Here is a 15,680-nt window from a genome sequence, read left to right as displayed (position 1 = left end):
GTTCAATTTCAAGTACTATAAAGATGGTAACAGGGAAAGGATTCAGGGTTCCCAGACGGAGGAACAATTGGCCAAGGAAGTCAGCTTTTCAGAGCTCAGCAGGTAAGCGGCAAGACTTAGTCTTGTCTAGAAAGACAGTCATGGAAATTAAAAACAAGTCAGGTGAGGGAAATGCATTTTGAAAGGTGCTTTCTTGGTGGGTCGGAAGGAAGGGAAGATATGAATCTTCTTCCTTAATAGGGTGGGGGGTAAGGTCTGCCAAGAAGCCCACACTCTCAGTTTTTATTGAGCACCTGCAGTGCAGCGTGTTTGAGAAAACTCTATTAATGACCAAATTCTGAAATCATCATTGTTACAATGCTTGATAGAAGTCTTTTGGGAAAATTTTTTAAATTGCAAAATAACAAATATTAGCACTAATTGCATCTTATTGAAAGATTGATGCAGGCTTGCCAGCCCAAGAGGGTGAGTCTGGCGAAAACAAAACTTGCTCCTGTCAGGACAGGCCTGGGATGGGGAGGAGCAGAGCGGGCCCAAAGAAGTCGTAGGTATGTTCCAGCTCTTAAAGGTTTATATCGTATTAAGGGGACAAAAATCCAAGTTGCTAAGGTCTGTAGCGAGGCCAGGGACTAGAAGGGTTTAATGGCAGCTTCTCAAAGGAAGAGAATATTAATCTAGGCCAGTTGGGGTGGTTAAGATCCTGGCCTTGGGAGTCCTAGGTTCGAATCCTGGCCCTGATAATTATGGTCTTTGGGATCTTGGGCAAATTACATGATCTCTCCAAACCTTGAGAAATAACTTCAAGAGGGTTGTTAGAGGTTTAATTGAGACTGAAATTTATGTATGTAAAGTGTTTAGCGCAGTGTCTGTTGCATAGACAGCATTCCATATGTGTTTCTACTCTATTCGTAGTGGTACCCCTGAAAGGAAATCATAAATACATGTTTTTCCTAGATAGAAATGGAAAATATCTTAGGGAGAGGGATGGCAGCAGCAAAGCACAAAAAGAGAGAAAAAAGGCCTTTATTATTTATTATTTTTAGTCCATACAAGGTCAAGGGAAAGGAGTATCATGAGGTGGCGAGTAGCGGAGGGATGGAAGAAAGCAGAGATTAACATGGTTTAAGACCAGAGGCCATGTTTTGATGGAGTCTTTTTCTAAGGTACAAACCATTTGAATCTATGGGATTTGGAACACTCTCCAAAACTCTCTATTAGCAGAGAGCAACCTTACAAAAATGATGCAGGGGAGGCTTTCAAAACAAGAATTACTTTTTTTAGTAGGGACCATCTGAGAATGAAGCAAGTTTCATTTCTCTTACTGTTCCAATGACATTCTACCAATTTTTCCAGGGAAGACCGGTTTTACCTAAAAGTACCTTGAACTTAATGGTCAGAACAGGACTGTTTAATTAAAAACTAGAAATAGTACCGTTACAGCTGGGATGACTCATCCGGGACTTTATTTCAAATGTATAATAGACAAGAGGAAGGTTCATAAACTCAGTGTAGACCAAAGTACGGAACCAGCAATGCTCTTTTTCTGCCAGCAGATCAGACTCAAAAGTCATTAAAGATGACCTGGAAGAACAACGGCCTAATGCTAATGTGCAGATTTCTTCTGTTACTGATTTTATTTCTGCCACGTGAGATGACAAGTAAGTGAAAATTCTTTTTGGCCTCTTTTTAAATATTGAAAATTTTAGATTAAAAAATTATCAGTGGGCACTGGGATAATCCAAAATCCAAATTGGGATGTCTACACAGTTGGTAGTACAGGCTTGGAGTACAGGAGTCAGATAACATAATAAAACATTAAATGGAAAAGTATTTCTATGGTTCTGATATTATAAGCCACAGCCAGAATTCTCCTACATTTTAATGCATGTCATTCCTAATCACATCCCAAATGATCTTCTGCTGTTTACTCGAACATACCACTTACATGAAAATCTTTCCTGCATTTTGTCCCCGCTCCAACCTGGAAGTAGCTTTTATCCCCCTTGATTTAAAAAGTAACACATAGTCATTGTAAAATAAATTTGGAGTAAAAATCTCTCCAAAACCCATCATCCAGAAAAAAACCACTCAACATGTTGACGGATATTTTTCCAGATTTTAAAAAAATCCTAGGCAACAATCTCATTATTTTCACCAGTAATTTATGCTTTTTAAAGGAAAAGTTAATGTGTTTACAGAATAGATTAACGAATGTTATGTAGGGGGTAAATTTGTGGCAGCTGAAGTCATTTTTTAGCTTTTGTTGCCTGCTTCTCAACCAGGAAAGTAAAAACTGAAATTTAGGTATGTTACTACACAATGAACAGATTTCTAAAAATCAGAGATGAAGGGGCTGGCCTGGTGATACAGCAGTTAAATGCACCCGTTCCACTTCAGAGGCCTGGGGTTCGCCAGTTCGGATGCCGGTGCAGACATGACACTGCTTATCAAGCCATGCTGTGGTAGGCGTCCCACATATAAAGTAGAGGAAGATGGGCACGGATGTTAGCTCAGGGCCAGTCTTCCTCAGCAAAAAGAGGAGGATTGGCAGTAGATGTTAGCCCAGGGCTAATCTTCCTCAAAAGAAAAAAAAAAAATCAGAGATGAAAATAAACTGCTATATATCCTGATCATCCACCCCACAGCATCTTGTCTACCCCACAAACCACAGCTGTTTAAACATCTTTTTATTTTACAACACTGCCAAAACAATATTAAAACATTAGAAATGCAAGACCAAATTCAGCCATAATCCTATTGTCTAGTCAGAAATGCTTTCAGATCAGCTTTTGCCCATATGCATATTCAATTTCGATATACTTAGAGTAATAAGTAGAGACATAATTTACATTCTGCCTGTGTGAATAGGGAAGTGACTAATGTTATGTCTTAAATTTTTTCCATTTTGCTATAGTCCTTTTTCCATTATGTTTCCCCACTCCTACCCCTTACTGTGCTACTTCCAACACTCTGAAGTAAACAATTTAAGTTTAGTAAGTATTTTCTCACATTTTTTCCTATTTTTGTCAACCGTATTCAATACATATAGATAGGATTTTTCCCAAGACTTTCCCTCATACATATGTGTGTATGTGTGTGTGTAGACATATAAATGCGGTAATTCTGTACATATTGGTTTCTAACCCAGTGGTTCTCAAACTTCACTGCAGCACATTAGAATCACTTGGGGGTCTTTTTAAAAACTGAACGCCCAGGTTGCACTGATGTCAATTAATCACAATGTCTGGGGGTGGGAGCCTGGCATCAGCACGTTTTTAAAGATCCCCAGGTGATTACAGTGTGCAGCAATATTTGGTAACTATCATTTTAACCTTTTCCTTTTTGTAGTTAATATTACATTATGGATCTTTTTCCTTGTAAAATCATACAGATCAATATGACTATTCTTAATTGTTGTAGAGTACTTCATTGTACTGATATAACATAATTTATTAAACCTATCCTCTGTCGATGGCCATTTAGATTGTTCGCTCTATCATAATAGTTTCTTCCCACACTCCCAGGTTCTATTTTAACCGTGAATGGTAAAACTGAGAACTATGTTCTGGACACTCAGATTGGCTTCCAAGAATCGCTGAGATGTGCTGTTCAAAACCACACCAATGAGGAAGAACTTCTCTGGTACCGAGAGGCGGGCACAGTGGATTTGAAATCTGGAAACAAAATCAACTCCAGCTCTGTCTGTGTCTCTTCCATCAGTGAGGATGACAACGGAGTGACCTTCACCTGCAAGCTGCAGAGGAATCAGTCGGTGTCCATCTCAGTGGTGCTGAACGTCATTTGTGAGTGAGGGGGAAACTCTGAGTCAGACTGTGTTGTCTACGCTACATTAAGTGGTAGCTGAAATCTGGGTCTAGAGAGTATGTGCATTTTAACGTTGGCTTGATATTGCCAAATTGCCCTGTTTATGCTCCCACAACAATGCACGAGGGTGCCTATTTCCCCACACCCTCATAAGCACTGAATATCCTCAAACTCTAAGAATTTTCCAGACTGATTTGAAATTTTACTTTCATTTTCTAAATTAAGAACGAGATGCTCCCCTTTCATTAATGTATTGGCTGTTCATGCTTCTTTTCTGTGAAATGCCTGCTCATGTCCTTTACCCATTTTTCCATCGGGTTACATTCCTTTTTCTTATTGATTTGTATAAGGGCTTTGTATATTAAGGAAAATAGCCTTTTGTCATTTTGGATTTAAGTATTTCTTCTACTTATTTTTGACATTCTTAAATAGTTTTTTGGCCGTATTTCAATACGTTGAATACATGTTTATGTATCTAAAATTACCAATCTTTTCCTTTGCGGTTTCTAGCTTTTGTGTTCTACTTAGAAAGACACTCATTGGGAATCTTTTAACATCACCTTAATATCCAAAAAGGGACACTTTTTGATAGTTGGGTTCCAGGTATTGGTAAACCATTGGTGGAACTCTGTGGGTTTAGGGGGCCTTCAAATGAGTCTGTGTCGGTGATCATGTAGGAGGTTTGGGTGGAAAGCTGGTTCTCCACGAGGGAGGTATGGATGGTGTGGCGAGGGGCGCTGTGGCAGAGGGTGATGCACTGTGATTTGGTAGAAGGAGCTCTGGACTAGGAACCTAGTCATAAAAAGTCAAGGCCATTTGACCCCAGTGAGCTCAGCAAACTTTTCTGTGAAAAACTGATGCCACAGTTCCTGAGATAAAAGTAGGTAATGCTGAGGAATACAGCTCTGAAAAATACTGGCGTCCAGCAGCTTGAGTTTCCGCAATGAATCATTCACATGTTCCTGGGCAAAGGAGATTTGTTTTTTATTTCCTACGAATTGATAAAATGTGATTTTTAGCAAGCTACCTCTTGGCTACTTTGATATAATCCAAGACCATTGGGAAACTTGGAGGTCTTGTAATCCTTATAAAATGACAGGTGAGGAAACTGAGGCCCAGACTGAGGGCCCGAATTGTCACAGCTGGAGCTGAGAACAGAACACAAGTTCCCAGGCTCTAATCTAGTGCTCTTTCTTCTTGTTGTACCTTCTTAAGGGAGACATGGCAGAAATGCTGACAGTATCGTTTGGTGGCTTAAAGAAATGATTTTCAGTTTTCTGGACTGAATTCACTTTTAAAGCATCTTTATAACAACCTCCTAAATATTATTGTTGCTAAGCACATATATAAGAAGACCAGTTGGTCAGTGATTCATGGTGACAGTAACTGACAAACTCATCAATCAATAAGTCAAAATGAGCTCATAGAAAGTGACAAGAATATCATGTACAATCCTAAGGAAGTATTATTATTGTTATAAATAGCAGATCAAGGATTAAATGTAAGCTTGATAATACACTATTTGGAGGAGGGTGTGCAGAAACAGGTTCCCTCATATATTATTGCTGAAAGTATAAATTGAGACTTTTTTTGCAGTATCGATCAAAATTTAAAGTGTACCTGACCCAGGAACCAGCATTTCTACTTCTAGATGTTAATCCTGGAGAAACACATGCACATGTGCATAACGAGACAAATACAGGGATGTTTATTGTGGCATTGTTTACCATTTTAAAATTGAAAATAACCTAAGGCCCACTAAAATAAAATGATTAAAGAGTCATGTATTATACTGTAGCACTCTCAAAGCGATGAGCTAGATCTCTGTGATTCAACGTGGATATATCTCAAAAACACGCAAGTCATTGAGAGAATGAAGTGTTTTATGTAAACCCCTTCTCGGCCTCCTAAAACAATGCAATTTATTTCCTATGGGACATTAAATGGATAGAAAACTATTCTTTTTAAAAAAAGATCTGCAAGGATTTATATCAAACTCATAGCAATAGGTATCTCTGGTGAGTCAAGAAGGGAGCAGGAGCGAGTCAAGGAAGACCTTAACTTTATCTGAAATGTACTAATTTTTTTAAAAGGAATACTCATGTATGGCTGATGTGCTTAAAAATTCACTTTAAATAGTTAAATAAAAAGAAACGACTATTAGGACCTGTTCACAAGTGAAACTTGTATATTCAGGAATTGTGTTCCCTATTCTAGCAGCTTCCTACATATCTGAATATCATATAACATCCTTGTTAGATATGGATACAGAACTCAAACTCATTCCAAAGAGCAACAAAATGTCATTCTTCTGAGAGAGCTATTAATAGCACAGCCTACTCAGGGTCTAATTATTCAGCGTGCAGATTACACATGCTTCTTTTTTCCTCTTTCCCCTGCTCTACCTCTTTCCTACCGCCCACTTTTCAAGTATTTTATTACTCTTTTGCACCTTGGCTGGAAAATGCAAGGGACATGGAGAAGAGAGGAGAGCCAGCTCAGCCATTTCTCCTCACAGTTGATGGAAAGCCCTGGTTGGGGTGAGGGTCAGAATTATTTGGTGAAGATAAATGTGTTTGACTATCTATGGGTCTACAGCGGCCCTTATGATAGAGGGAGTCAGGAGCTGCTCACACAGACGGATGAGAGGGTCTCAGAAGGTCACACTCACCTTCCATCAATGCCAGAGTTGCCACAGTTGGAACACCTTCTGGGAGGAGGACATTATTTCTAGAGGATCATTGAGGAAATGCAAATATGCATTGGTATATATGTGGCCAGAGCAAAAGTGGTTAAGTAAAATGCAAAAATAGAGGGTGTGAGGAGCCCTCAAAACCACCACTACCACCACGATAATAATAGTAGCTAGCAATGTGGTAAATTCTTTACAGGCATTATCTCATTTAATCTTCACAGCAACTCATGGCGCAGGTGTTATCCCACTTTTTAGATGAGGAAACTGAACAGTTACTTAGCAGTTAAGTAACTTTCTCAAGGTCACAGTAGATAAGTAGTGCAGATGGAATCAAGACTATCTGCACCACCTGACTTCTTCATATTACGCTGTTTTATCCGACACTGTATTAACTCTCAGAGAGCATAGACTCAAGGCTTATATTCTTGGGTAGTGTTACAAATTGTCTACTTGGTACAGATTCGTTATTAGATATGTTTGTTTCATGGTCTGTCTTCTCCACCACATTAAAAGTTCTATGAGGTCTGGGACTGGGTGTATGTTATTTACCATTGTACCCCCGGTTCCCACTTAGCCCAGTGCTTGGCATACAGTAGGTATTCAGCAAATTTTTGTCAAATGAATGAATGACCCCACAAGATAGACTGAAGGAAGCTCTTGAACACTGACAGTAAACCACTGCTCATCTGCTAACGAAACCTAAATGCTTGAATCTTGCAGTTCCTCCTCTCCTAAGTGGAGACGACTTCCAAACTGTTGAGGAAGGGAGTAACGCAAATTTGGTTTGCAATGTGAAATCCAACCCCCAGGCTCAAATGATGTGGTACAAAAACAGTAGCATCCTGAATTTAGAGAAAAACCATCACCAAGTCCAACAGACAAGTGAGTCTCTTCAACTGTCGATCACCAACGTCAAGAAATCTGACAATGGAACCTACAACTGTATTGCAAATTCAACTTGGAGAGTGGAGACCAAAGACTTTCACCTCATTGTCAAAGGTAACTCTCTTTTGAAGTCATATCCAGCACAGGGCAAAACTCAGAATAGATGCTCAGTCAATATTTTTTGTGACAACAAATTATGATGACAATTATGATTAGAAGTTAGGATTTTTCTGTGAAGAATTGTCCTCATCCAAAGAGTTTTCCACTAAGAATTCTAGTCTTTCTTTTTAGAGGAATTATGCCCATTCCATATAGGACGCTGCTCTTTGAGGAAAGGTCCTTTTCTAGAATCAAGTGGTAGAAGAAAATTCTGGTTGGCTTTTAGGGAGGAGTATTTCCATCAATTCTCCCGGGCAACAAGATTTGTAGGAGCTGGACGTTCGAGTTCACAGCCTAATGACAAACAGAAGAGAAGTCAGAAACACACAGAGAAAAAAATGTGACTAGATACTGACTAGATGAGAAAATAGATCTCTAAAGTCACTCCTTGCTCTGAAATTGTAACCTGTAGGCTAATCGGAAGAGGGAGTGGGGGGAAAAAGTTCTTTCTCTTGGCTTCACGCTTCTCCTACCCAGGTTTAATACCTGTGCAATAATAGGGAACAAATGAAGCTCCAAGTGTTTTTCCCCTCTCATATTTCTCGTTCATACAAAAAGAGAAAGGCGAGATACCTGGTGTAGCAGATGCAGAAAATGCTCATGCACACATTTCCTGGTCTGGGGCCAGTAGGCTTGCAGCAGCCAAACAAGCTGAGGCTTCTATATCTTGTTAGAACATTATTCACATGGTCATTTGCTTCCCTGTGCCCACTCATTGCTTTTCTTGCCAATCCCCAGGAAATCAACTGAACCCTTGCCAGAAGTGTTGGACTGATGTGACCATAGCGCTTCTTATTTTCTCCCCCTCAGGGAGGTCTGGGAAACCAACAGAGCGGCTGGCGGGGAGGAAGAGCTGCTGCAGGTTGAACATCCGTTCTGTGATTACTGGCATGTTCAGTAATTTGTCCTGCAGAGCAGTGACAGTGTGCCCAGTGGCTACTCACTTTAAAAACCAAACCCACAAATAACCCAAGTACTTACCGTATAGAAGCAGTGGAAAGGGCACCATATGGAAGCTTGTGGCTATTCACCCCACCCAGGATCACAAAAGCATGATTAGCGTAGCCTCAGGTTATGCCATTCTAACAGGCTGTAAAGACCACGTGGAGAGAGTAGGGAATTATGTCGTCCCTCTTGGTTAAGAAGGAATCATAATTGCTTTGTGTCACATAAAAAACATACAGCTTGTGTGGCAAGCAGCATGCCAGCTTGGCAAATTGGCTTTCAGGAGGGCAGAATCCTGTTTCGGGTGGAGCTCTTCCAAACCAACTTGTTTTTCCTATTTATTACTGCTTTATTACTTCCCTGGCTGTTGGCTGCCTTTGCAGCATAAGCATTCTGCTGCTGGTGCTTAGGCTAAATGCCCAGTTTGCCATGAGCCTCTCCCAGCTTCACGGCTCAGTGGGGTAGTTTCTCAATGAGGCCATGCCAAGCTGGAAATGACATCATGGCTCTTTTTTTTTTTTTTTTCAGTTTTACTCATGGCTAAGATTTATTACAGTAATGTAGTAAGGATATATAGCCAGATCATAAAGGAAAAAGAAAAAGACATAGACAGAATCTGGAGGAATCCATGTGTGGACTTCCCACAGTGGTCACAGAGGAAAAGTTTCTATCAGTTTAGAAAATTGTTTACCAGCTAAGTTCCTAGATGTCAGCCAAGGGCAAACCTCGTAAGTAGGTCTTTCTAAGGATAGCAGTCTCTGGCCCACTACGTTAACTCTTTTCTGCACACCATCCACTTATTTTCTTTCATGAAATGTCTGTTTAAATATTTGGCCCTCTTTTTTATAACAGGATTTTTTTTCTCCTTATTGAGTTTGGAGAGTTTTTTATTTATTTTGGATATATGTCCTTTATCAGATACGTGATTTGCAAGTATTATATCCCAGTCTATGGCTTAACTTTTCATTCTCTTAACAGTGTCTTTTGAAGAACAGAAGTTAGTAATTTTGGTGAAGTCTAGTTTAAGAATTTATTCCTTTATGGGTCATGCTTTTAGTGTCAATCTAAGAAATCTTTGCCTAATTCAAGGCCACAAAGATTTTCTCCTATGCTTTCTCCTCCTTTTACGGTTTTAGATTTACTTCTGGGATTCATCTTGAGTCATTTTTGATACGGTATGAGACATAACTAGAAGTTCACTTTTTACATATGAATATCTGATTTTCCAACACCATTTGTTAAAATGTTTATTCTTTCTCCACTGAATTGTCTCTGCACTTTGTCAAACATGATTTGTTTGTATGTATGTGAATCTATTTCTGGACTTGCTGTTTTCTTTCATTTTCTACTTGGTTATCTTTCCATTAATACCACACTGTCTTAATTACGTCACTTTATAATGTCTTAACATGAGATATCATTAGTTCTCTAACTTTGCTCTCCTTTTTCAAAGTTGTTTTGCATGTTGTGGGACATCCTGGATCTTTTCTTGAGCATAAGATTTTAGCCCGCGATTATTTTAGCACAAGATTATTTTACCCTAATGAATATCAGGAGAAAATACCAGGGCTGGTTACAATTGAGAGAGTAAAATAGGACAAGAGGGGAGATGCAGTTACATTTGCCAAAGTCACTTTCAACAGAAACTTGGAATCCAAAGGGAGCCAATGAGTCAGGCCGTTTATTTCAGCTTGTTTGTGGTGTGACAGCTGTCACATATGGCTTCATTTTATTCAGCTTGGTAAAAAATATTCCGAACTGTGACTGAATTCTGATTTCTTTCCCTAGTTGTCCCAACTTTGCTTCTCTTTCATTTTGACATCTTTCCTCGGTACTGCGGGTAGAGGGGGTCCCCAGTAAGGTGAGGGCCATTTGGTATGTCCCAAGGCTGTTTATTACAGAGCCAGGGCTTACAAGAAGGCCCATTGAGCAGTTTCTCCAGAGGGTTGGTGCAACCCATACCCTCGTGAGAGTAATTTTTGGTAACAGCCAAAAGAGAGCAAGAGTAAAGGATGCTTAATCTACTTACTCTCCAAAATTATCCTGGGCAGGAAATGGACAAATAGTGGAGAAGAAAACAATTAAAAGGTAAGTGGTTAGCGTGCCATACAGTTACAGAGGGATAAACCCTGTTTCCTCATCCTGAGACATATATGGCTTGGGCTTTGAAATTCGATTTATCTAAAGTCTTCTATTGGGGCCAGCCTGGTGGTGCAGAAGTCAAGTTCGCATATTCTGCTCCTGCAGCCCAGGGTTTGCTGGTTTGGATCCCGGGTGCAGACCTACATACTGCTTGGCAAGCCATGCTGTGGTAGGCGTCCCACATTTAAAGTAGAGGACGATGGGCACGGATGTTAGCTCAGGGCCAGTCTTCCTCAGGAAAAAGAGGAGGATTGGCAGCAGATGTTAGCTCAGGGCTAATTTTCCTTGAAAAATAAATAAATAAATAAAATAAAAATAAAAATAAAAGTAAAGTCTTCTCTTCCCCTCTTCCCTGACTTTCGCCCCTCATATACTATCTCATGACCCTGTGTCTTTTATAACACTTACCGCAATCGGTAGTTTTTATTTGTTTAATGTCTGTCTCTTCCACTAGAATATGAACTTCACAAAGCCGGGAGACCTCCACGTGTGTCCTCTTTTTTACAGGGCTGAGTACAGCGCCTAATACACAGTGGTGGTTCAGTAAAAATTTGTTGACTACACTCAACCCACAAACTCAATTTTACAGTAAATAGCACACTCTTTATTTCCTACAAATTCCTAAACTTTTACCTTAGCCATGATTGGAGCCCCTGCCCGTCCTAGGATGGCATCAGAATCCAGGGGCTTCGACAGGGTCATTTAAATACCTTTGTTGACCTTGAGCAATCTTACTTTTGAAAAAGTTTCATCTCATATCATATCAAACTTATTAAAACAAAGCACATTAAGGATACTTTTTTGCTGTAAAAATTTTGAAATGATTTTTATAACTTGTGCACATTTTGAATTTTATTATACATGTTGTTAATTTGGTTCTTAAAGTTTAAGCATTATTTAACAGTTGGGTATAGTTGACACAAAGTTACATTTTATAGATGTTTAAACATTTATTAACGTTGATTAATTTTGCCACTTTATTTTCATATTTGGGGGCCAATACTTCTTTTGTTCAGTTCTCAGGTATTTTCATAGGCTCTTGGAAGGCTTGCAAGCACAGACACTGTGCCCGTAGTGCCTGATGACCAATATAGCTCTAAGCTTACCTGGTGTTTAGAAAACCAGGGACTGGGCTTTCATTTCCAGGCCCTCATCGCTGTTGCTGACCTCTTCCTAGTCCAAGTTAGACGTAGACTCTCTGTCCTTCCACGCCATTTAGAGAGGTATGAAAATCTTGGCCAACATTGGGCCAAGGCGGGTGCTTAGAGTTCTACTTCCCTAGGGGCTCCCTGCAGCCGCCATCCGTAATGTCTTGTCACCTGTTTGGGGCACTATTGCAGTACAGCTACAAGGTCCCCACTGCTCCTGGGGCCCACAGACCTCTCTCCCCTTGGTCCAGCAGGCTCCTTGCCTTTCCTCTCTTGCTGTTAAAGCCTTCTTTCTTCTCCCTCTCCCCAGGGATGCCTCCTAATTTGGGCTTTTTCAAAAGGCAGGAAAAACTATTGACTTCAGCCTACTTCTGCTTTTCTGCATGGCAAAAATTATGGATGAAGAAAGCAGAAAATGTTCTGACTACCTGTTTTATGGGAATTTTTCATATTACAATAAGTTAACCTTACACAAAGAAATGGATTCAAAACGTGTCTCTGCTATTTACTAGTTCTGTGACTTTGGACAAGTAAACGAACCCCTCAAAGCCCCTGGTTCCTCGCCTGTAAAATGAGGATAATACACCACCTTTTGGGATTGTTGGGAGGGTTTAATTAAGAGAATGATAGACGTGAAGTGCAAGGCATCGTGGCTGGGACATATCAGAAGTACCTAAATTACAAGCATATAAATGTTAGTCCTCGTTCCCTGTGTTTGCATTTCCAACAGATAAAGCTGTGGTTGTACCAAAAGAACCCATTATTGCTGCCTGTGTTGTGATCTTTCTGACACTGTGCTTTGGATTGATTGCTAGAAGAAAAAGAATAATAAAGGTATCTGAGTATTCTAAGCTATTTAGGTAAAAAGTCGTCTAAATAATGGCAGAGAACTGGCTATCTAAGTGACTACAGCAGTAGGAACCACACTTGGACAGTCTGGTCTCTCTACCATGACATCTCAAATGGAAGTTGCTCAAAGGAATAAAATTTGTACATATATTATGAATACAGCTTTACAAAGACTAGAAGTGCATATGGACAAGACCTGCATGAAAATAGCTGTGGTGTCAGGGGTAGCGGATTTGGGGCTGCTTTTTCTTCCTTTCAAATTTCCCTTTATTGTTGCTATGGTGCCTTTGGTACAATAAGTAAATATAGAGAGGAACATCTGCTCTGGATTCAGAGACCTGCATGAAAAAGATGGCACTTGCTGCCCACTTCTTAAGTATGGCCATGAGCCCCAGCTGCCCTGGGCTGGAGTTTGAACTGTTGAATGCTTAACCTTGTTGGTTAGCATGATGCAGAGTATGTGGGTGCATAGGTTAATGCTATGCATTTGACTCCAGTGCCAGAGGGAGGCAAATAAGGCAGAAAGCCTCTAAGGAAAGGCCAGTGTGGCCTAGGCTGAGTTCATTATCCAGCCAGAGGCATTGTCCTCGAAACATATGGTAATTGGGCGTTATTTAGGGCAACAATGTCTCCCAGGGAGAAATTCACCCACCCCTTGTCCCAATATAAAGCAGATTTTCCCTACAAAAAAAGAAACACTCAACTATCCAAGAATCTTAGAAGCATTTTAAGAGTTACATCTTCTTCAAGTTCAATAAAAATAATTAATGTGGCCAAAGAAATAAGACCTGGATCAGTGCAGAGGTGGCTATATTTCCAGCCACCTCTGTATCGGTGTGTATTTTTCTAGGTAGGAGATTAACAGACATTTGGGTTTCCTGTCCCTTGAGCCATCTTGATACATTCAAAATGTTTACCCATGGGCCTTAGAAAAGCAGGCAAACTCACTGCCCTTGTTGTATTTGCTTTTAGCTCTGCATAACGGATAAAGATTCTCAGGGAGAAACAGCTCTGTAAGTACTTTGGTCTGGGGCCATGATTTCCCCTAAGCAGATGGGTAGCAGTGATGTGCATTATAAAGCCTATCCCGAGCAAACTCTTCCTGAGATGGAAGGCGCTGGAAGGTGGAGGGGTTCAGCGGCGAATGGAGAGTAGAAGAGAATCTGCCTCCACTTTAGAGGCAGACTGGTGAGGCTAGGTTAGAAGGTTTTCTAGAAGTGAGGATACCTTTGGTCTACTCTCTCTTTAAACACTTTTGGGCTAATGTTTATGCAACTGCATTTTATTGCCACACAATGTAAATAATTGAGAGGGCCTACCCTGGGGGAAGCCATGGCTGCATTTTCTTCCCAAGATCTGAAGCCACATCCCTCATCCTAAGTACTGCCTTCTTTTAGGAGCTTCCTTTAGTCTGTTGGCTCCAGCATACATGAAGTGGGCAGTGGGTAAAAAGAACGAAGACATTCTTTCCAAGAGTATGAATTTTGTTTAGAATTTTTTTTCTTATTGCTATGATCATCATTATAATTAATTTCTTGAATCATTTCAGATGAGAAAGCTGAGATGCCATCTAATGCAGCAAGAGTTTTGGATCAGGACTTCCTTGATTTATGTAGTCCCATCTGTATTTATTGCTATTATTAAATTCACTCCTGTCAAATTGTCAGAGGTTATGAAGAAGTGTTTCATTAAGCACTTAACAGTAGTTGTTATGACTAATTTGATATACTTGTGGAACATTTTTATGGAGAATGCTGTTAACAATGAAAAGTAAGATTTTGTGAAGTTTTTTCCTTGAAGGGTATGTTAATTAATTGAGATATGTTCCGAAAAAAATGTTGGTAACCATTTAGTGTGTGTTTGTCTAGGTAGGAAATTAACAGACATTTGGTTTTGCCAAATCAGTGCAATTACCAAACAACAACAACAAAACAAAACTGGGAGGGGCAACATGGAGTGACCGGTTTTTAAAGTTGCCAAGGAAGCATGTAAAAAATATCAATTATCATCTACCTTCACTGTCATTTCACAAAAGAAACATTTTAGGACCAAAAAAAGGATATAATCTCAGAATATAAAACACTCCTTTAAATGGAATAAATTTAGTATTATGAAAAACTAAGCATATGTCCGTATTTTTCTTATCTCATCATGGTTGACACGGTCACAAACTTTGTGAGCTTTATGTGGTGAGGAAGATGAGAACAGCAGGGGACAGGGGCTGGCCAGCATATTCGTTTACAAGTACCCTTTACTCATTTTGCATAGTCATTGCATACCCTTAGCTCTATTAATTATGAGTCAGCCTGTGCTCTGCTCACATATCTCAATTTTAAATTGCAGCTCTCTTATCATTTATCATTGACTTTCCCCACTTCGATCCTTTCTTCACTTTTCTACCCCATAAGAATCTCTGCTTCGCTTTCCCACACAACCGGGGTGAGTTAGGGGGAGAGGCAGCCCCGGCCAGAACCACCTTTGATGTCTCTGCTGTGCTTCCCCTCTGTCTTAGAAAAAACATTATTTTTGGTCTAATATTGCAGTAGCTGAATGTGCCACAGCCAGAGAGAGATCTGCTGTCAGACAGGTGGTGAAAAGCCCTTTACTGACATCGAAGCAAAAAGAAGAAATGAGCAGAATGCATGACTTCTCAACAGTCTTCTTTCTAAGAGGAACAGACACATCCTCCTGTTAGGCTTCTCTTTGCTTCCTTGGAAACTTCAGCCTGGAATGGAGAGAGAGAGAGAGAGCGGTCAAGACTGTGGTTTGCAGATTTCTCTGTTTCCTTGGAGACCCCAGGAGGTTTTTGTGGGGAAGCCTTCAGATCATGTTCCTCATTCAGGATTTCTCAGAGTAGGACTTGGAAGCCTTGTGAAAATGCTATAAGGATAAGGTAGGAGGATTGTGGAAATCTGAAAGTTTAGACAATTAAGTAGAAGCCTGGAGACTATTTTAAAAAAACCTGAAAAACAAAACCAGACCTCAGGTAATGGTGGGTTGGGATAGTTTAAAGTGGAAGAGGAGGGCCGGCC

The 15,680-nt window shown here is 40.1% G+C and overlaps 1 protein-coding gene and 1 long non-coding RNA gene across 2 annotated transcripts in view; one reads left to right on the top strand and one right to left on the bottom strand.

Annotated features, from left to right (window-relative positions):
* The first annotated feature begins 520 nt into the window (after positions 1-520).
* Positions 521-14,761, top strand: TMIGD1 (transmembrane and immunoglobulin domain containing 1). The gene is made up of 7 exons (XM_008526832.2): positions 521-548; positions 1,554-1,658; positions 3,525-3,803; positions 7,241-7,519; positions 12,530-12,633; positions 13,621-13,661; positions 14,198-14,761. The coding sequence occupies exons 2-7, from the start codon at positions 1,577-1,579 to the stop codon at positions 14,199-14,201; spliced, it is 789 nt and encodes a 262-aa protein (XP_008525054.1). The 5' UTR covers positions 521-548; positions 1,554-1,576; the 3' UTR covers positions 14,202-14,761.
* LOC139074111 (uncharacterized) overlaps positions 14,115-15,680 on the bottom strand; it is an 18,174-nt gene continuing 16,608 nt past the window's right edge. The window contains exon 3 of the long non-coding RNA XR_011523561.1: positions 14,115-15,373. This is a non-coding gene — a long non-coding RNA (uncharacterized lncRNA). The remainder of the gene's footprint in view (positions 15,374-15,680) is intronic.

This window comes from Equus przewalskii, chromosome 10, assembly GCF_037783145.1.
Source record: "Equus przewalskii isolate Varuska chromosome 10, EquPr2, whole genome shotgun sequence".
Classification (NCBI taxonomy): Eukaryota; Metazoa; Chordata; class Mammalia; order Perissodactyla; family Equidae; genus Equus; species Equus przewalskii.
This window is presented reverse-complemented; position numbering and strand designations above follow the sequence as displayed.

Excerpts from the sequence above, each read along its gene's own strand:
- TMIGD1 (XM_008526832.2), top strand. The coding sequence starts at position 1,577 with ATGACCTGGAAGAACAACGGCCTAATGCTAATGTGCAGATTTCTTCTG. Across the intron at positions 3,804-7,240 it reads AGTGGTGCTGAACGTCATTT|TTCCTCCTCTCCTAAGTGGA; the intron begins GTGAGTGAGGGG and ends TGAATCTTGCAG. Across the intron at positions 12,634-13,620 it reads GAAGAAAAAGAATAATAAAG|CTCTGCATAACGGATAAAGA; the intron begins GTATCTGAGTAT and ends ATTTGCTTTTAG.